The 22,841-nt window shown below is 32.4% G+C and overlaps 1 protein-coding gene across 1 annotated transcript; it reads right to left on the minus strand.

Annotated features, from left to right (window-relative positions):
- Positions 1-22: 22 nt before the first annotated feature.
- LOC137831405 (proteasome activator subunit 4) lies at positions 23-17,294 on the minus strand. The gene is made up of 35 exons (XM_068639074.1): positions 16,903-17,294; positions 15,825-15,927; positions 15,618-15,730; positions 15,133-15,255; positions 14,782-14,883; positions 14,531-14,696; positions 13,059-13,175; positions 12,890-12,957; positions 12,684-12,785; positions 12,400-12,616; positions 11,886-12,122; positions 11,676-11,803; positions 11,441-11,558; positions 11,135-11,353; positions 10,900-11,055; positions 10,689-10,765; positions 10,375-10,580; positions 9,901-10,114; positions 9,735-9,814; positions 9,522-9,639; positions 9,261-9,431; positions 7,191-7,359; positions 7,066-7,109; positions 6,931-6,973; positions 6,701-6,852; positions 6,404-6,498; positions 5,366-6,264; positions 3,676-3,945; positions 3,503-3,598; positions 2,673-2,851; positions 2,328-2,409; positions 1,823-1,947; positions 1,143-1,238; positions 349-502; positions 23-248 (listed from the first exon to the last, which is right to left on the minus strand). Exons 1-35 carry the CDS (start codon positions 17,061-17,063, stop codon positions 207-209), a joined length of 5,442 nt encoding a protein of 1,813 aa, XP_068495175.1. The 5' UTR covers positions 17,064-17,294; the 3' UTR covers positions 23-206.
- Positions 17,295-22,841: the final 5,547 nt, after the last annotated feature.

Here is a 22,841-nt window from a genome sequence, read left to right on the forward strand (position 1 = left end):
AAAATTACAGAGCAGAAGAAAGTTAGAAGCTCAACTTGAGACTAGATTAAGGAATAAATTTCTTAAAAAGAATATCAATGGTACAAAATGTAGATAAGAACTATTTTTACAACTATGAATACAGTCAATACACCAAAAATAAAAAAACATACTTTCCTAACTATTATTTTCAGTACTCTCTCCCAATAGCATCTTTGTATTTTTAATCAAGCAAAATACGATGACGAAGACGATGTGTCAGCCAGTATCTGTGAATATGGAGAGAAAATTAGCAAAAAAAATAAAGAAACAAAAAAACAAAAGTAATAATCAAAAATTTTAAACCACATAATTTCTAGAGATAACTACCTCAAGTTGCTCTTCAGTAAATAATTCTTTCTGAACATTCCATGTATCAGCATGGGTCCGCCGGAACTCTGCAACTGCTTTAGTAACAGTAGATTTGATAGGGGATGGCTCCCCGCTAAAGCGGGCCAGTAGTGTAACATGATCAGGCAACCAACTGAAAGAAAGTAGTTAATGCTGTCAGATACAAGTAGAGGAATCAATAGACGCCTTCCTTTGTCCCCAAAACAAAAATAAATTCATGTCTGTTACCCTTACAAATCTAGAGTGTAGAGCTGAACACAAGTGCTTATAGCTCAAAATATACAAGTAAAATTTGTTTCTCATTTCGCAAAAATATTTTGGAAACGTCTCTTGTTCACTGAACTTCAGATAAATTCAATTTTACCATCAATTGGAAAAAGTAAGATTTTATATTAGATTATGACCGTAAGACTACCACTTAAGTCATTTATACTTGTAACAGTATAGGAGCATCATATATTTTTGAGGTTTGATATTGCTCCTTTTTATATACTCACAAATGAACTCAAATTTCCTTGTCACGCAGAAATTGAAGACAACAGTACCAAAATATTGCATAAGCCAGGGATTTCACAATATGAACAAATAAACTTTTGTTTTAAGAAAAAATCAACCAAAAAAATATTAACCTACAACTGCATCAAAAGTATTATCCCAGTAGTATTGACGTAATGTTAATTTTTTACAGTATCTCGTTAAGTTTACTTCACTGAATCATTAGAAGCATTCGAAATTACCAATACAAATCATATGCCATGGATGACTGGACAAACCTGGGCATGTCATATGGAGCGGATAATACAGAAGCAACCAAAGCTAGTACAGCACCATGAACAGAGGCTATTGTTGAACCACCAGAACGTGCATTTCTGTATTAGAAAAAATGTCCCCACTTTAACAAACTTGGCATGTTAGAGCTAATAAAAAAAAAAGAATTTGCTAGATGACAAACAACAAAAGTGTTCGTAAGTCTATCTTGTAATAACTGTGCCCTTCGTGCCTACATGTTAGATAAGGAAACTAATAGGAACTTAATTTATTAAGGAATTAATAAGGAAAATTCCATAGAAGAGAGCTTTGATTAAAAAGGAAAAATGCAGTACATAGAAAACTACGACTAAAATAATAGATATCCGATCAGAAAACCTTCTCTTCCCAAAGGCAAGAGCCACTCAAAACTACCCAACTGCAAAGCCAACCTCTCATTTCCCTGCACGTCCCTAGTATCCCCCATACAGCCTTTAAATTAAACACAGTGCTTCCCAGACTTATTGTTATCAAGTTTGTCATAGCAGCCTAAAATTAAACTACAAATACGACATCCACAAGACCATGCACAATTGATGATGATGTTATTAAATTCAAAGAAATGAAACAGAATGTAGGCTTGCTTTGAGATCCATTTCTGTACAAAAGTAACTAAATTTCCGAGGAACAAGAGGCAAAGAATAACCTTGACTTTCTTCTTTTATATACAACATTTGCTTCCCTATATGCGCTATCACGGAAATCTGTAGCCAGGTCTTCATCTCCGCCCTTCATTAAGCCTGCTAAAACGGCCGCAGCATGCTCTCTTACCTGGTGAAAAGATTAACACGGAATGTAAATGACCTCCCTAAAATATACATTGATATGGATTGTCTGCACAAGGAAAACTGTTATTGGGAACTACAAAATAATCATTTTAAAGTATAACATGCTTTCCTCTACAGCCAAATCACAAGCTTCCATGTAGTGCAATCTGGGTCCTATACACAACCCTGTTTTTAAAGGCACGAGAGGTACCTTACTACTAAAAAATGTAGTGTCGACTAAGGTGAAAAGAGTACAATGATGGGCATGTTCTATAAAGTACAAACATCCCAAGCCAAATTACCCAAATTTCTTATTTTTAAATTTAAAAGAGAAAAAAAAGTATTTTGCATTTCTATTCAAATAACTTCTAAGAAAGAACTTGCCTCAATTTGATTGTCTACTAGTAACTTCTCAACAGTTCCCCAAATTTCTTGCTTTTTTGAACTTGAGAGAATGAAAGTGTGCCTGTTAAAAAGGGAAAAAAACTTTTTTTGCTTCAGAACAGACAAAAGTGTGAAATCACCTTAAATAAACGAGAATATATATATATATATATATATATATATCAGTGAGAATCTCTGTGAAGTACAAGTTGCAGATATTTAAGAACATGGATACCAATACAATAACTGCTAAGCAAATATTATCTCATGAAGCTAGATACATGTAATGAATAAGGCATTTGAAGTATGGTATGCCAAAGCAAACCTGACAAAATATCATTATACCTGTACATGAATGTACGCAGATATGTCAACGTAGCAGATCTAGTCCGCCAGTTGGAGTCATTGGCAGCAGAGAGAATCACAGATACAGCTTTCTGAAGGTGAGGTTCCCAAACGATCATCCATTTAAGCAATTCAAATGCTGCCTTGGCTAATGTCGACAAATCCTTATTTGATGTTTCCTTCAAAAGAAAATAAAATTATTCAGAAGCATGATAACTAATACCTACCCTACTTGAACAATCATAGAACCAAATAGAACAGAATATGAAAAAGATACTTTTTACACTTTTATTTAATACAGATGCTCTACAGGTAAAAGAATGTGAAAAGTATCGCCTTCATTAAGTCTTCCAATAATAAGTTATGAGAAATTGACACTTCTATGTCTGTTTTAATGATCACTAAACTTAAGTAATCAATTGAAATACACCTCAATTGAAATGTCCTCAGACGAAAGGAATCACAAGTATTCATTCGTAGCCTCAAATATTAAGAGTTTGAGAGATTTCAGGAACATATATTCTAGATTTAACTATAAGCTTTATGGGCAATCTTGTTACTGTTTAAAACATCGGCAGAACCAGAACATTGGAAAACCAGGTCAATATATCAACCTAAAATTAATTCCTGGACAATGATAGATGCCCAAAAATTTGAGTTACTAAAGAATCAAGTGCAAAAAACTCGAGAAGATTAAAAGCATGCGCAATAAACCAAACAAATTGTGAAAAAGAAGAATAAATCAATGAAAATCACATGATAAGAAATCGGATAAGTTGCAGTCAAACAAGTAAAAGTTCAAACAATTAAAGTCAATATATAGATTGAACCTGCAAGCAAATCACAGGATACAGAAGCCCCACAAGCACGTCAAGTAGATATGATGATCTCCCGGACTTCAATGATGAGATGATGAAGTAGAGTAGCTACAGATATTTGGAATAGTAAATAATTAGCAAATAATCTGAAGTAAAAACAAAATATAAACTGTCATTATTGGTACCGTTTCCATCCATTTCATATCATCTTGTGAATCACCATCTACATGCCCATTTTGAGAACTTCCGTCTACAGGATTCACTACTTTATCTGACTGTGTAGCAATCTGAATGTTCACAACTGCTTCAGCTGCTCGCTCTGTAAGAAACTGAACCCAGCTTTCATCTTTCATCAAACTATCAACATTGTCACTTCTCTCATCCTGATGACTCGAATGGTATAGCCTAATGTTAGAGCACAATACAGAAAGGGTAACCCCTAGAGCCTCCCTCACCTGTTGTATAGACAAATTGAAATAGGTCAGAATCACAAACAAATAATAAACTTGTTTCAACTTGTATATTCATATTACTTAACCCAAAAAAACTTCCACCATCCATCATTTATTTACACCACTACGACATTATCCCAATGTAAACGATGGATGTGTTGAGAAGAAATGGAGATCATATGTGTTCATATACAACCAAACCACACATAAGTTAAGAAATTGAGTATTTTGACAAATTTCTTCCAAAGATTTTCCCTTTTTTGTCTAAAAGACCTTACACACACACACACACACACACACACACACATATATATATATATATATTAGAGATAAACAAAAAACACAATTTATACTAGTAAACTCTTAAGGATACTTGCTAGTATATGCCTAAACAATCAACCAATTCAAGTGATTAAATACGCCTGCAAAATCACTTATCCCTTAGTCCCCTTTCTTCACATAAATTCTAAAGAATGTAATCCATTAGCTAATAACAAAATGTGGAAAAAAAAAATCGAAGGAAACAAAGAAAAGGTTGCAAAAAGTTAAAACACTACATCCAAACAGCAGAGCTCCAAGGTAAGATGAAGACAAAAATTGTAAGGATAACCAAGAAGGATAATGTGCTTCACTAAAGCATATAAATGAATCTACAAAAGGAAATGAAATTAATTTGATACAATTGCATAATAAAAACATTGGTTCAGTTCAATAATATTGAGCGGTTATACCCAATTAATTAGAAACGAGAGCTTTGACTTTTAATACAACACAATCTTTCGAAAACATGCTTATTGAAAACAGTGTATTTTCAAACTTAAACATCATTACATTAATTTGTCCATGGAATTGATCACATCAATCAGTCATAATGGTACAAGTGCAGCCTAAGGTGCAGTAGTATTTTAACCATTTGAATGACTATCTAATATGAATTTTAAACCTAATTTTTTTTCTTGATTAGGAAAATTCATTCAGATAGTTTGTTAGTATATCAATCAAACCATACCAAATTATTATCCTGAATCTAGGTCAACTATCCAGTTTGTCAAATCCTATAAGATCTGGACACAAGGCATACAAATAAGTTCAGTATGAATTAACTCTTAACAATCAAGGTAATATATCAATTGACAAGTGCGCCACTTTGAACAAAGCATGGAGGGCAAGAATTCGGTTTACAGTTTTATACCTCTGACAACAAATTGCAAATATAGTCAGTGTTGAGGCTAGTTGTATTTGAAATGGATAATGTTTAAAGTGACACTGTATATTATAGATAAAAATATTTTAATCATTATGAATTTCAAGCATAATCAGTCCATGGTTTTGTAGTTTCATTTCCTGACACTAATTGGAGCATAGGAAGGAAAATATTCAATTCATGACTGATTGAACATATGATATCAGAGGGAACACTTACTTGGGCTGATGAGTGACACATATTTCCAAGAACTTCCTTCAGAAGTGTATTGTGGAGCTGGATTTCAGATACCGGCATTTTCTGTGGGGATATTTCTATAAGTGCAGCTGCCAGAAAAGTATATCGCTTGGCTGTTACAGTGGTAGCTACTGTTGGGGGTAAAGATGTCATCAAAGAATCCAGAATTTTCTGTCTCAAAAGAGGAACCCTTGTTCCATACTTTCCTTTACCAGTAACTGCATACCGTATGCAAGATGCCCACTCTGAAACTGATTCAACAGATTGGGTTAAAATGATATTCTTCAACTGAGGCATCAGCCAACTCTCCCATGTTCCTGATAAACCATCAATATCAGAATGTAGCACACCCGCCAATGCTTCAGCAGCTACACATTGCTTAGACCTCTCCTTAGCAGTTGTAAAGTCATCTACTGCACCTCTAAGAGCCATTACAACAGGCATGCCACATTCTTGTACTAGTCGTTTAAAAATACGTGCAAAACTTGAGTAGAATGTATCACTTCCTAAAAATGAAATCCAACTTGGTGTACGTGGCCATGAAGCCGAAAATTCAAAATAAAAACGTGTTATGGATTTGTCTGCTAAGCTTTGGAAACTTGAATCTCCCTGACTTCCTCTGGAAGCAGTTTCAGTATCAGATATTATATGAACATGAGAAAGACTAGTCAGTGTCTCGGTGAAGAAACCCTCTTCCTGGAAAGTTTGAGTTAAAGTTCCTTCAAGCGATGATTTTACATGCTCTTGCAAATCCTCAAGTTCATCTGATTTCACATCAAGAGACGACTTATATGGTGATTCCTTTAATAGTGTATTCAAAGCTGAAATTGCAAGTATCCTTGTCTGAGGAAGTTGACTTTTCAAATTCTTCAGAAAGTGTCCTATATGAGTAACAGCATGATTAAAATAAGCACATTGAACAAAATCAGAGCAGTAATACTGACTTGAGAGTGTGCAAAAGGAAAGTTCAATAAAATAAAATACACAAAGATCTAAAAGCAAACAAGAAGCTATACAAACCAGCAGTTTCACTCAGAATTTTAGATGATGAATTTGGATGGTTTTGAGATGCCAAAGCCAGAAGAAGCAGAACTCTGTTAGCCATCAAATTATACCTGAAAAAGGAAACTATTAAATCAATGTTTTAAATATGAAAGAATCTACAAACACAAAGTTTAAACTTGTTAAAAAATTGTTAGGCATCATGTAAACTAAAATAAATAAGAAATAGCAGAGACAGAATCCAAATATGCATGAGCAACTCATCTATCATCATTGGAGTCAAATGATTTTCAAGCTAAATGATTCAACACTCACCTCCAATGCAAGCCAGTAGAATCAAAACTCATTGAACAAATCTGAGAAACCAAATCTGAAAACCCCAGTCTACCAGTATGATTTTCTTTGTCTGAGATCCTGAAGAAGCTTCTAGATATTCCAGAAAATTGAATGTTGTACTTCACAAAAAGCTGTTGAAACCAGGGAAACGTTGAATCATATATAGCACATAATGAAACTGTAATAATTCAATGTGGGATATGTTTTACCTCATTAATTGCTTTCTGAGCTTTCAAGGATTCATGATGAGAACTTCAAAAAGGAAACCAGGAAAGTATTATTCTGTAAAGCTACACAAAACAACAAAATTCACCCAAAGCATTAAACAGAGAAAATGGGATTACCTTGAAAGAATTGCCAAGATAAATGAAGAAAATGACTTTGGATCCTGAAATCAAAGAAAATAATGAGACATAAAAGAATTAAATATCCAGAAAAACAATTTTAAGACATCATCCTTGAAAATCACCGTTGTCAGATGCTTGAGAACTGTTTGTGAGGCAAGGACTGAACAAGAACCCAACACTGCATATTCCTTGGCATTGAGATCCTGCAAGTTATTCGTAAGAGTGATAACACATTTTGAAATCAAAGATGGCCATCTCTTAATCAGCTTCACTAAAGATTTTCCTGCAAGCCTGGATCATATCAGAAATTTCAATCAGCCGTAGAAAAGTACTGTGGCAGCATTAAGAAAGCATGTAAGATAATTGAATGAGATACTGTTTAAGTTATAGAATTTTACTATTGCACTTTGTTTGGTATAGGTAAAATATGTGAGATATTGAGAGGAGAACGAAAATATAGGGCAGGTTAAAATTCAAGCTGTTTTGTTGAGATAGATTAGTAAGGAGAGAAATTAGAAGTGGCAGGTCCCACTTGAAAACATTCGGAAACAAGTCATGACAATAAGTCGGGAAACTAATCTTAGAGAATTTTCTAAGATAAGATAAAACATTTTCATGTATTCCCATCAGCTAATATCCACAAGAAAGAGAATCAATATAAACATTTACAAACCAATTTGAAGAAATAGAAGCATATTGAAAGACAGTTTGAATTTTACATTGATACCATCACCCATATTTTTTCTGTGTTCTACTTCTGAAAGATAACTAGTTTCATTAGAGAAAATGAATAGATATCCACCTAAGAAATCACTAGATAGATGATTCTCATTAGTGGTTTTCAGCTATATAAATTAGTTCGTTTGCCAGGCTGAATAAATCAAGGATCGACATTACAGGCAAAGCAAAAGTCTTGGTTAAACATGAATGAAGCATCATGCTTTTGAGTATAATTTGAGGAATAAAACATAGTTGTCAGTTCTGGTTAGTGGCAGGTACCAGACAAGAAAATGCCATGGCAGGAGAAAGGAAAGCAGGCTGGCTGCTATTTTAAATATTATAAACAATTTATGCCACATATAAATACTCAAATTAAAAAATGTATATAAAACATTAAATAAACTCATGAAAATAATAATCCAAGTTTTACATATTCAATCACTATCAATCTAGGAGAAATAACTAATAAAGAACATAGGAATGAAGCCAAACAATGAGAGATGAAGGCAAATTAATTGGAGTTATAAAAAAATACATTAGACAAAACTTAAGATAAAACATAAGGCGGTTGAACATAACCCGAGGAATAATAGACCTGTAATATGTAAGTGAAGAAAAACAAAACACCAGAAAAAGCAGAGTGAAGTGTAAACACAGACTGATAAGAGTGAGATCTAACAAAACAAAGAGGAGCATATTCCCATGAATGGCTGGTCGGGTTGGCAAGACACAAACAACAGTGAGCAGCAGGTCAGACAACAGAGATCAAAACTAAGGCAAAAAAATTTCAACGAATGACTGAGGAAGAAGAGTTTTGAAACATAACCTTTCTTAAGGAAAAATACATTAGAAAATTGGGAAAAGCCCATCTCAGTGTTCACTCCAAAAAAAAGACTAAACAACATTTCAAGGGTAAAAATATGGGTTTCAAAAGCCCATCATTACGGTGACACTGTAGTGTGAGAAAAGCTGTTAGTTGAGCTAGGGTTGCGACCATGATAACTGCTACTGAATTCTATGAAAGGAAATTTGACATTAGAATCAATACATGGCGTGAAGATTAAACTTCGGCAGTGACAGGTGATCCTCTTAATTTCCTTTGTCTTTTCCTTCCTACTTATTATAAACAATTGTACACAATTTTAAAGTATTTTCCATGTTAGATCATTAATGATGCAAAACTCCAAATGGACTCAAAGGCCTGTCTTTTTGAACTAATTTCATTCTGTTATTCTTTCCTCCTTCAAAAGAACTCAGGATTCTTTGTTTGTTCATTTAATATGGCTAATCTAACAACTGAGATTAAGCATGAGGATTGATATGCATACATGCATACATACTTGTGTGTATATATATATACATATATACACACACATATATATATAGATACATATATAAAATCAAGTGCTAATGCAAAAAAATAGAACATATAAAACATTTATGTTTCAGTTAGCCAAGGGTTTCTCACTTACAGGCGAACAGTTTCATAGCTATGCAGCGAGAGATTCAGCAAATCATCCATCAAAATAGTCACATGTTCAGATGGGAAAAAATTCCCACCTGTACGGTAAAGATGATAGGATGCTTGTGAAGACCTCCAGGTACTGTGCATAAATGCCTTATCGATAAGTGCCCACCTTGGTCTGGATAGACAACAAGCATCAGAAATTTATTAAAAATTGGTCTTGGGAAACTGTTCCTGCAATCAAGAAATATGAGTTGTCTACCAATACCTTTTTTTTCCTCTAGAATGGGATGATACAATGAAATTAATGGGGGGTTCTATTATGGCAGCAGATTCTAATTTCCAAGCCTGCCTATGACTAGACCACTCATCAAACTCCAAACTTCCTGTGTAAAAATGGGAATAAAACAAAATTAGCCAGTGCATATACAAACAATACAGTGTAATATTTGAAAATTTATGCAGACATAGAAGTGGATACCATAGTTTCCTAAAGCATCAATGATGCGAATAATCAGTATCAACAGGATGCTGTCATCTGATTTTTTCTCCAGGACATATCTATTAAGCAAAAAAAAATTATCAGGATTTGTGAACAGCAACATAAGTTTAAGAAACAATGCACAGCAGCATAGAATGATCCTTACTTGCAGGCTACATGTATAATATCAGCAGCTTTTTCCCTCAGAGCAGTACTACCAACAGTACAACCTGTTGCCCCAGCAATTAAAAACAGATGGTTTGAATCTTCCTTCAATCCATTTCTAGAGTCTGGAACAAAGTCAGGCAAACATGAAAAAAGTCCTTGCAACGCTGATTCAATACGTAGAAGAGTCACTTTCAAATGCTCTTTCTCATCCCCTGCATGACAAATTACATTCAATATTTAACAGTTAAAAATTTGCATTAGCCTAGTAAGAACTTCCTTCATGGAACACTACCATCCAAATATGTCTGCATCATGATCAACAAATTGTTATACCAGAAAGCAGTGGGAGAAACTTCATTTCAAGAAATAAAAATTCATAATCAATACTAGATTTTAACCATCTCAAAAGGGAACTCAAATAATTTATCTAGCTAAGGATGACAGGGTAAACCATAAACTTCTTGAGACAAACCTTGATCTGCATGGATTTTAGTCTGGCATATTTTCAACAGATCATCCAAAGCTGACTGGAAGTGAATGTCTATAAGCTCATTTGCAAATTGAATTTCTTCATCACAAGGAATATGCCACTTTGGAATAAAATTTTCCTCAGTGGAAAAACCTTTTGTGCTAATCCATTCCTCAAGAGCAACAGCATCAGGGTGACTAAGAACACACCTACAAAATAAAAAATTTAATGTTTGAATTTCCATAGAAATATATAAAACCACAGAATCAGGGCAGAAAAAACTAAATAAACATAGTCAAACACTTATATATGCATACCTATACTGATCAATTGGATAGTAATGAATCTGACTTCCAAGAAGAGACCGAAGAAGATGATCAGCAGCCCCATTAACCTGTCATCAGAAGTAAAAATCAAATTTAGATTTGGAACCAACGGAAACTCCACTATTAACCACAAAAATTCATATTTATCTGTAACATAATCAACCTATTTGAAGAAAAAATATAAACATGGAAAGAAAAAGACCTTCCAAGATGGTGAGTCAAAAGCCAAGAAGACAGCTTCTTTGAATTGATCCTTGTAACGAAGGAGTGCTGGACCTCCATATGTGATGCAAACTGACAATATCTTAAGTTGATAGTCAATTGCAGCCTCAAGAGCTGGTGAAATTGTTGACCTAACCTGAAAAAAAGTCTCAGCTTTCAAGAAAATCCAGAAGCAACATAGCAGTAGAAGATAATCACAGGACCAAGAAAGGTACCTTTGATGAAGCAGAAGCATCAAAAACTCCTCCTCCTCCAAATCCAGTGCGTGGTGTTCCTTTCAAAGAAGATATCACAGACAGTAATATTGGCTCAACAAGTTGACTAACTGCTTCTTCTGGGTTTGAGTGAACACAGGCACAACAGAGCAGTCCAACCTCTGCAGCGGCACCAGGAAGAATATTTGTCCTCACAAACTTAGAAATTTTCTTCAGAGCCTATTGACATATCAGTCAAGTGCAAGACGATATATTAGCCGAGAAATTGAAGTAACTATTAAGTATTTTAAACTCATAAAGTAATACCTGATTATACAGTGAATTGGAAAGCCTCCCAAACAGAATTTCAAGCACACAGAAGTAGTATGGACCATCATCAACTAGGAAAGTTCCTGCTGCTGCTGATGACTGCAGACCTTCATTTCTAATGTACCAGAAACCAGTTACCCAATTATAAAGCATAATAACATAAATCCAGTTAAAAAGTATGTTTTCAAACAAAGTAGCATGCAACAGAGGGGACCTTAGCACTGTTACTCACATAACACTGCTGGGTTCCAAGTGTTGAAGTAAGGAAAACAGACGGCATAAGAACTCATCTAGCCACTCTGAAAAGCGGACCATAGGCATAAATGATAGGTCATCAATTTTATCATCCAATAAAGCCAACTGCATTTACAAGGTATATATGGTTAAGACTCACCAATATAAGAAGCTATTTATTCAATATGTCAAAAAGCTGAAAGCTTACATTTGAAAATATGGAACCAATTAATTGCATGGTAGCCAAGGTTTTCGGAGGGTCATTAGCATCCATGCCAAGTAATGCATTAGATAATGAAACCCCCACAAGATCAACGAATGTTTCATCACCACCACCAAGATCAACTGGTTTCGTGGAGCAAGCTGATACAGATGTATAAAATAGTGAACGCCCAACAAATGCCACTGACATAACTGCAATTTTCAACTGGTGGGTGGCAGTCATCTGACTAGGCAAAATGAATTTGGTCAGAAAAACAAAGTAATCTTATCATATATAGCAATTATAGATTGACATGAACATATCATACCATGTGGACAGGCTAAAAGAATTTGATCAAGAAGAGAAACTAATCTAATCAAATATATCATTTATACATTGACAAGAATATATCATGACCTTGAGAGACATTCTATCAAGAAAAAATATTATGCTTTCAATATGCTATTGATTCCACATAGCTAGTAAAATTTAACAAAAACATTCATGAAGCAGTACTAACCGTCTCAAGGGCCATACGGAACCGAGATGCCACAAATGGCAGAACTAATGAGGGTTCTACGTAGGACAGTATAGAAGTTGCTGCAGCAACTGTCTCAGAGAGATGCTCATTCTTGCTGTATTGACCACGGTCGATTAACTTAAGCACTGAATTAACAAAGAAAACCCTCTCTGATTCCCCAAGATGCTGTTCAGTGGGTCTTCTATTATTTGTGTCCCTGTCATACCAAACCACTTCAGTTGCAGAAAACAGACACTAGATGACAAATTATAATTGATTCTTACAACTGTTCATTCTGTAGACGCTTTTGAAATTGAAACACCAAATGAAACAAAAGTCGCTCCAGTGAGTAGGTCCATCGACCTCCGTTTGAGGGATGATAATATCTACAGGAATAAATGGCAGCAAAAAAATTAAGTAAATAACTGAATTGAAGAGAAAGCAAGCTTAGTTAAGCAAAGTATTTGGAGCAATAAGTGAGTAAACAAACTGTTCCAAAATGTTGATCAATTTTTCAAAGTGCTGTTGTGATGGACTACCAGGCTTTAGTAAATATACCTGCAGTTGCAATTAAAAAAAATTACTAAACTAAAATTAAAAAATCAGAACATGCTTCCAATCTTAGAATATCACAGAAGTAATAAAGCATTTTTGCTTACTATTGATTTGGAGATAGCCTTTGCAGGTGTAGAAGTTTTATTAGAGAACAAGAACCTAGTGTTTCTTGGGACATCTAGTGAAAAGGGGTATGAACCACTTCCATTTGCAACAGGTACCTATGATTTACAAGAATGGAATGAGGGATAGATCCAAATGACTAAACAAAGTGTGAATCTCATAAGGAAACGTGTGCAGATATAGATCAGTTAGGAATAGGTAATAAAATTTACACAAAAACACAGCAGGGAAAAACAAGGGTGTATGAATAGATCAACTAATCACAATGGTGTAACCAAAGGATGCACTATTTGCTTCATACAAGAATTTGAAAATGCATCAGCTAGCTTCGTTAGCACAGTAAGTACTTCACAACAAGAGCTAAAAGTTACACTTCAATGAGCGTGTGTGCCTTCTGTGATGCTGCTTGGGCATTTGATGTGGATGATAGACGGCCAAACCTAGAAGCCTGTCTCTTTCTAGGACAGAATCTAATCTCCTGGTGCTCTAAGAAGTAGACTCATGTTGCTTGCTCAAGTGCTAAAGCATAATACAGAACCTTAGCCTTGGAAGCTACTAAAGTCATTTTGGTTCTTCGTGATTTCTAGGTTCCTACCAGAACCCGTATTATCTACTGAGACAATCCGAGTAGTGTGGCTCCAAGTCACAGTTATGTGCTTCACTCTTGGACTGAGCACACATAGTCAGATATTTTCTTTGCCCAGGAGAAGGTACTGATAAATCTCTCATTCTTGACCATGTTCCTGCTTAAGAACAAGTTGCTGACATTCTCACCTGGCCTCTTCCCAAGAGGCTCAGTTCTAGAATCTAAGAGACAAACTCAATAGTTCTCGGCTGCTCATAGCTTTCACCCTAAGTTTGTAGAGGGGGAGACAATATATGTGATTGTATATTAGCTTATGTATTTTAGTTTCTGTTGCAAGCAATACCAGATGTAGTTAGTTATGCCAGCAGCAGTTTATTATCCTAGCTATCAATTATGTTAGGGTCTGTTTGGTCAAACTTCTCCATAAAGACTACTAGAAGAGAAAAATAAGAAGAAAAAAATTAAATAAATTTCCCATAAGTTAAAATTAGTTAATGCACAGGTAAAAAAAATATACATTTAGAGAAGTCATACGAGAGAGTTTCTAAAAATTATGCATTAGGTGGGGGAACCTCAAGGCTTTAAGTACCATATCAAGTAGTTTATTCTACTCGACGTGGAACTCCTAACAAAATCTAAGTAGCAATAACAAACAAGGTTATCGATATTAATTTAAAAAAAGAAAGAGGACAGGAATAAAAACAAGATTTAAGCTTCAGAGAGATAAACTGTATCTATTTCCTAATCATTTTCAATTAATACACGCCTGGAGCTAAAATATTTAATAGAAGTGTAAATAAAACCAACCTTGCCAGAAGAATGCAAAAATATCTTATCAAACATTCCCAGAAGAATTTACACACTCACCTCAAACATATTCAAGTATCTAGCAAAAAGCAAAGGCAAGAAGCAGTCCCAGTCAACATTGTGGTAATTTTTTACAACACGAGCTATAACATCTGCCCATTGATTGTTCCAGAATTGGCAATTTGGTATAGATTCCCACAAGTCTATACACTCTGTTATCCAATCACTGCCAACACAATTATAAAATTTTATTCAATAGGAAGTCATGTCATATATCATCAAAAAAAATCTAAGAATTTTATGCTTCTTACTGGGTAAAAAAGGCCTGATTATCAAGATTTGTTGGGAGAAAGAGTCTTGCAAAGCCTGAACCTTCAAAGGATGAATTATGCCATGGGTTTTGCAATAAAGATCTACAAATTACCCAATGACCCAAAGAGAAAGGAATTAAGAAGAAGACAAATTAAATAAACTCAAATTGGGAAAAGAGTATAATTCCTAAAGCAGGTTCAGCATGATTCCACTCAATGGAAGTATTGATCCACAGGAAATTCACGTTAATTCAGCTCATCCTCAATACCAATAAAAAGTTCAAAACGAAATAAAAGACAAGCTCTCAGTAATAATTCAAGATTATGAGGAAACATCACCAAAGCACTCACTTAAACTCAGACCATATCTCTAAGGCAGAACCTGATGGGAAGAATCTCCGGCAGGACTGGACAAGGGAAGTTATAGTTTCAAAGTGTCGTTGTCTTATTCTCCAACCTTCTGGACCTGTACTTCTGCAGCGAGAATATAATTCAAAATCCCCTACCAACAATTTTGTAATCTCATATGCAGAAAAAAAATAAACTGTTAAATATGTTCAATTCTGTATTTTGATTCAGTAAGAGACAAGAGATTATTACGTTCAAAAGTAACTGGAAAATAAAATACAACACTGAATACATAGACAAACTTAAGCTTATAGCAAAGTTAACTTGTGGATTTACTGCAATGTCAAGCATTAAATCGTTGGGATTAGTCTTCATTTCTTTTATTTTTCCTTTGTTTTCATTGAGCTACCGAAGAATCACAAATTAAGTACAGAATAATTTTAAACCAGTTAAGGCTGAAGCAGAAACAGTACCGATATAAAACTCACCTAGAAAAATGTGTGCTAATCAGTGTATCATACAGGGGCCTCCATTCAACTGTCAGTGTAATCTTTTTCCTATATTTGTTGAGTAATCTGACTACTAAATTTCCCCATCTAACCTAATAAAAGAAAAATGACAAAATCATTTGAGAGCAAGCAGAGATACAAAAAAGAAACACTCCGTGTCTCATCCAAGACAAAATGCAGCAGCACCTGAGCATAAAGCTTATTATGGGCCGCATGAAATATCTCAAGGCCCATCTGAGCAAGGTTGCGAACATCCTCCAAAGAAACATCACTTTTTGCCTTTATGAAACTGCACAACAAACATAAAAGTTAGATTCAACCTAGCAACAAGCTCTGTCTGAATACAAGCTGAGAGGGAAATTATAACGCCGTTTTGGAAGCACAACAGAGCCATTACTTATAGCCAAGGTGATTTCACGAACGTGATTTCAAATCAAGCACAACAATTAAGGTTTTTTTTGGAATGACAACAACAGCAATTATGGCTGAAACAACTGCATTTGTCCAAAAATTCCTACAATCTCAAGGTTTGTGATGAAACTATGAATGCTTAGTCCTTTTCAGTGCTAGTAAGGCATAAAATAACTTCACAACAAACAGCGGAAGAAATTACTTAATCTTGTTCGGAATAACTTATTTAGAAGAAGAAAAAAAATCATCATTTCCCAGTAATTAAGCAGAATCAAACATGCAAAACCAATTATAAACTAAGTCAACCCAGCACTTTGCGAAACTATCCTTCCGTTGACATAAATTGCAAAACTGCTCACAAAACTACGAGTCTCACACTCCTAATAAGCCTTTAAGTAACTTCTTCCCAACCTTCTATCACAAATTCAATGTCATTTCCTAGTAATTAAGAAGAATGAAACATGCAAAACCAATTATAAACAAAGTCAACCCATCATTCCCCGAAGCTATTCTTCAATTCACATAATCTGCAAAACCGCTCACAAAACCGTGAATCTCACACTCCTCAGCGTTTAAGTAACTCCTCCGAAGCCTCCGATCACAAATTGAACAGCATTTCCTCACGGCGCAAACACGAAAAAATCTCGCACCACAGCACTAGCTAGAGTAAAAACTATAAAACAGAAAAAATCAATCGAGGCGATATTCCAGAATCTTCTCAATTAAGCCGTACGGCGGAGAAATACAGCGAAAGCGAAAGCAAAAACAGACAAAATGAAAACGGAAACGAAAAATTAAGGATGAATTAGGGAAAAGGAAGAGGCGGAGATTGGAAATGAGAGTTGAAACTGACAGGTCGAGGACGGAGATGAATTTGAGAGTGGAGAAGACGGATTCGGGATCGTCAGGTCGGAAGGAGGACTTGACGGCAGCGATGACGCGAGTGAAGGAGTCGCGCTCGGCGGCAGTCTGAGCGGCGACCGGCGGCGGAAGCCATGCATTGTAGAGATGCATTTTGGTTTCAGTTTTGGTGAAATGCTAAAAACGAAGATACAGAGAGTTTGGTGGTGGTGTTTGTGTGGGAATGCGTGCATATATATAGGATTGAAGATTGAGAGCAACTTTGTGAACAAGAAAAAGGTGAATTGTTGAGTCGAGTCAGAGAGAAGATAGAGAGAGAGTGTGTGTGTGTGTGTAAAGAGTTATTATTATTGGAGCAAGAGGAGACTTAATTAGGGGGTTTGCATTTTCAGATTGACTTTACTTCATTTCATTAGTTCAGATTCAAGGTGCGGAATTACTTTAAACCTTTTTTCATTTTTCTTTTCTCTTTTTCTCTGTCACTTCTGTTCTGCTCATGCCAACCTTGTAAGATTCGAACATTAGTAAATTCCAATATGATAAGTTTATGCAACGCTCTGACATATTTGTTTAAATATCCTACTCTTTTTTTATTTCTATCACTTCAATTTATTCAAAAATTATATTATTATTATTTTAAAATAGAAATCCCGTACTTAATTATTTGACCAACTATATCGTAAATTACAGTATGTAATTAAAATAGAAAGTTATTTACTTACCCTTGATTTATAATATGTTTTGTGATTTTAGTGTAATTTTGTCTTAATACGAGAACAAATATGTATAAATAATTTTATTAGATTTATCTTGTATAAATTTAGTTATGCGCATGTAGTGATAAAAATTTGAGATTACTTTTAATTAAATTTTTATTGAGTATTTAAAATATTTTTTATTTTTTTTAGATTTATTTTAACTCGTTCATCAACTTATTCTTAAATATGGAAGGAATAAATTGATTAGGAAGTTAGAAGATATTAGAAAAAAAAATTGCTTAATGAATTGGTAAGATAAGAGTAAAAAAATATTATAACATTTGAAAAAAATCAATTATCAGGGTACCTAAATAAATAAATAAAACAATTTAAATACTTAATAAAATAAAATTTGTTAACAAAATTTCAATTCTACAAATTTGAATTTATGAGGTAGAAAAAAATTATTCATTTATTAGATGTATTTTGTTGTGTTGTAAACAATATTTTGTTATTTCAAGTTCATGTTTTATTCTTTCAACTTTAATCTATTTAGTTTAAATTAAAAATCAAATGGTAGATACTTAGATTAAAAAAAGTAAAAAAAAAATAACATTTTAAATATTCAATACAATAAAATTATTTAAGAAAGACCAAATTTAAAATATTGAAAAATGAATCCTAAGAGATGTCGCTATCATATTTTTAAGAAAATGTAATTTAAAGATGTGAAAACAAATAAATGAAATAGAGAATTTGTATTAAAATGTAAAATTTAATACCATCAATAGACTTCAATCTTGATCTTCAGTAAAGTATTTATTAATATAATTGCTTAATATTTATAGGATAAATACTTTTTATTAAGTTTTTTTATGTTGAAGTATTTATCTTTTTTGTACTACTTAAATTTAAGTATCGTTTGGGATATGTACGTTATTTTTCCAAGATCACGTTGCTGCACTGGTCAAAATCCTTATATCATGCAGATCATAGAATAATATCGATTCAAGATTATTTATCATTTGAATAAAAACATACTAATTTGATTACTCTAGTAAATATTCTATATAATTTGAGTAAAAAATATTCTATGCAATTTATGATAATAATTGTTTGAAGATAACTCTGCAGAACGTATTAAAACTGAAATTAATTTTGCTTCATTTTAACCAGGTGAATTCGTATGTAATTTAAAGATAATTAATCTGTTTTTAAAAGTGTTATTGTACTATTTAACGAGGAAAAGGTAACTGAAGGAAATTTAGGTTGAGACCTAATTGTGATTTGACATTCTACACTTGTGTATATGATTTGAACACTCCAAACTTTATATTTATTTTGGAAGTATGACATAATAAAGGCTTCTTGTTGAAGAAGAAAAGAACTCTTTCACCTAAAATTTGTTAATTAAAAATATTTATATTTATAAAATAGGTAAAAAAAAATTAAGAAATAAGACTTGTAGTTCACTAGTGAATACGATGATTAAAATTGACAACTCGTATTAGTATAATGGGTTAATTTATTTTTATTCTTTATCTATTTATTTAGTTATGACGAATGAATTGTCAGAGTAGAGAAACGAACCAATATAAATTGATAAATTTAAAAAGTTGATTTGTTTCATCTAAATGGATGACAAATTGACTAGAGGTTGCAAAGTGAGGCTAACCAACCTGTGATTCGCTTAAAAAAACATGGAGCAGACGGTCTTTTCCAACCCGCTTATCTGTTTAAGTCCGTAAAGTATAACCAACAGTCCGCGCAGGCCAAGTGCGGGACAAACTGGCCTGCATGACCGCATAACTTAAAAATGTAGAACTTTTTTCTACACCCCTATATTTTATTAATGCAGACTCATATTTCACATTTCGAAATTTTTAATATCATCTTACTACGTATGTCTTATGAGAATAATATTATGAGACAATTTATCTAATGCATCTAAATAAAAATAATAATTAAATTTATTCACAATTTTTATTTAAAAACTATTTTTATTAATTTTAATATAAAAAAATATTTCTTATGCGGACTGGCCCACAGACCAATTCTTATGCGGGACAAGTTAAAAAAATCAACTCATATTTTACACGAAACGAGTCAACCTAACTGAACCAAATGCGAAACGGAATAACCCGATCATCCCTCCCTAGGTTTAGGTTGACATACCATCAACAATGAGCCCCACTTTGTTATCTTTATGAAAAATATAGGCATTAAAAAGTGGGGCAGTGGGGTCCTGACCTTTATTGGTAGAATAATGAAGAGGGGCAGAAGGAGTTCCTTTCTTTCTCAACATTTTTGATGAATTCACTTTACAGAGGATCTTACGTTGGATACCTGCGTTCCAAGTCTTAACCTAAGTTAGATACTCTCATATGCTCTCCTAAACAGACACATATATTAACAATATTCTCATGCATCTTACTTATAATCATAAACACAAAATTCGAATATACTCCTCCTTCTTCGTCAACCATTTTCATTCAACAGTGTTATTCTCTCTCCGATCTCCACCACCGTTATCCCTTTTTATTTTTTTATTTTTCATCTACGCTTTTAGTTTCTATACTTTTAAGAAACTCTAATTTTAATCTAATTAATAACTCTTATGGATTGCACTATTTAAGATTTGGAGATTAAAATAATAGAAAAAGTAGACCACCAAAATTGCACTATTACACACTTTTTTTTTATTAAAACAAAACAAAACAAAAATTTACCCTGAACTCCTAATAGAGTAAATTACAAATGTTATCTTTTTGGGTTTTCTTAAATTTCACCAAGATTTTAAAAATTGAACATAAATTTTTAAAAATTACATTTAAAAGCACGGGGTTTAAATTTAATTTTGAAAAAATATTGAGGTAGATTATTATTCATACGTGACCTTGTCATGGTACTTTTTCTCATCTACTATATTTGGCTAGGAAAAAGAATTATTATAAGTTATACCAGTGAAAATACATACCTTTAAGATGCATATGTTATTTTTCTTTTTATGAAAATGAAAATATAATTACAAATTATAACAATTATTAAAGTAAAATATTAGAAGAATTTATATTGAAATGATGAAAAAATATAAAGGGTTAGAAAATGTTTATAGAAAAAAAGAGTTTAAAGAAAATATTTATTGTTAATGATTTAGTACTTTTTATTATATTAATTTATCATAATATAATAACAATATATAATAGATTCCCATTTTGATATGCTTTGTTTCTTGAGCAAAGTCAAAGTCTGGGATTGAACTTCGTTGGTGGAAAAAAGAAAAAGTGACTGGAAGGGAAAACTCTACTAAAAGTGGTTAGCAGGTTCCATTAAACGTGCTATGTGCATTTTTTTTCTTTTTGAAAGGCACGTACTTGGTTATTATTAATGTAACTGTCATTATTATTAGAAAAAAAATTATAAAGTAGTCTAATTTTTAAATTTATTATAGAAATGGACAGATATTTTAAAAATTATTTAGATTCAGAATTTTATTGGAAAAGTCGTGTTATTTTATATAATTTTATGTAAAAGTGGAAACTGATATGATTTTAATATTAAAATAAGAATGATATGATTTTGGTACAACTTTAATTAAGTTTTTTTTAATTGAAGTCGTGATACAATTTTAATATAATTTATTTTAATTAAAGTCGTATCTTCCAAGATGAATTGATTATATATTATTTTATTATTTATATTAAATTAATGTATACATATTTTATTTAAAATATTAATATTAATTATTTATATTAATAATATATAATTATTATGTAATTATAAAAAGAAAGATTAATAGATAATTTTGTTAAAATTATTTTGATAATAAAATATATTTAAAAAGTTATTATAAAGATTGTGATTAAGAATAACATAGAAATTATAGAAATTAAGTTGTTAGTTTTATAGATTTATATAATAATATTTGTTGTTCGTTATTTTGGGTGACAGTTGAATAAAATGAAGCTATAAATAGATACAATAAAAATAGAGAAATTAATAATGGGAACTGGAAGTGAATTTATTATTAACCTTTTTCCTATATTTTTCTGCTAGTTGTTTTTACTGTCACATTTGCTTATATGATATGAATATATTTTTGTTTTATATAGAATTGGCTCATTCATTTTATTTTGGATATGTTGAGTATTTGGTCTTTCTAATTGGTGTCATCGCATCAGGGATCAAGTATTAAATTTGATCGTGTAAGTAGATCAATAATTTTCATTTAGAACTAAATGAAAATGGACCTCATAAGTCTGATAAGTATTGTGGAGGACTTTGTACTGGACAACAAATGTTATTAGTTGTAAATGACAAAATAAACAAACAACAATTACATGAAGATCTTCAAACTTTCTACAATCATACCACCGTTAAATTAATTTAACTATTTATAACGTAGATTGGTGTCCAAGTTGGGAAGTGTTGTTCATTTGTTCTTAGTAAACACTACAATAAATAATATAAAATATATACGGATATAAAAAATATTAAATTATTCATATTAATCTATAAAATTTGTCGGTAATTGAACGAATCAATAATCGTCTGTGAACACCAAAATACTGATTGATAAAAGAATTTCGATAAATTCAAAAATATTAATATAATTATAGTAATTGAGGTAATAATAATAATAAATATAACTATGAAAATAATAATAATAGTGATATATTTATTTATATGAATATATAAAAAATGAAATATTAATTTAATAAATTAATTTATACTAGTAAAGATAATAAATGATTATTATTATTATTATTATTATATAATTATAATATTGATATAATATTAATATATACTAAAATAAAAATATTAATATAATATTTTTTAATAATAATTGTAATGATAATAATAATGAAAATAATAATAAAGTACCCATATAGGCAAAGAGGGCTTAGATAGTATCTGAAATTGTTTTACAATTGCTGACATGTCAGTGATCTCTTGTTCTCGAGAGTCCTTCCGCAAATGCTTATGCTCGGTTGGGGGTGAGGAAGTAAAGTCAAGTATCTATGTGTTATGTGTCAGTAGAAGTCTGACATGGTTTGAGAAATTGTATGAGACTTGATGAATTATGTTTATTAATTTGAAATTGAAATTATATAGAAATATTTATATAGCTAGCTTACCATGTCTTTGTTTGTGTTTGTTTCTTTATTTGTAATGATCGTGTTTTACATGGGAACATATGGGATTGCAGGTCATAAAGCTCCTCAATGAACAA

Source organism: Phaseolus vulgaris, chromosome 6, assembly GCF_000499845.2.
Source record: "Phaseolus vulgaris cultivar G19833 chromosome 6, P. vulgaris v2.0, whole genome shotgun sequence".
Lineage (NCBI taxonomy): Eukaryota > Viridiplantae > Streptophyta > Magnoliopsida > Fabales > Fabaceae > Phaseolus > Phaseolus vulgaris.

Coding starts and splice junctions, on each gene's coding strand:
- LOC137831405 (XM_068639074.1), bottom strand. CDS start 17,063: ATGCATCTCTACAATGCATGGCTTCCGCCGCCGGTCGCCGCTCAGACT. Junction 11,804..11,885: donor TTGGTTCCATATTTTCAAAT/GTAAGCTTTCAG, acceptor TTGTAAATGCAG/TTGGCTTTATTGGATGATAA. Junction 7,360..9,260: donor AGCTATGAAACTGTTCGCCT/GTAAGTGAGAAA, acceptor GATATGATCCAG/GCTTGCAGGAAAATCTTTAG.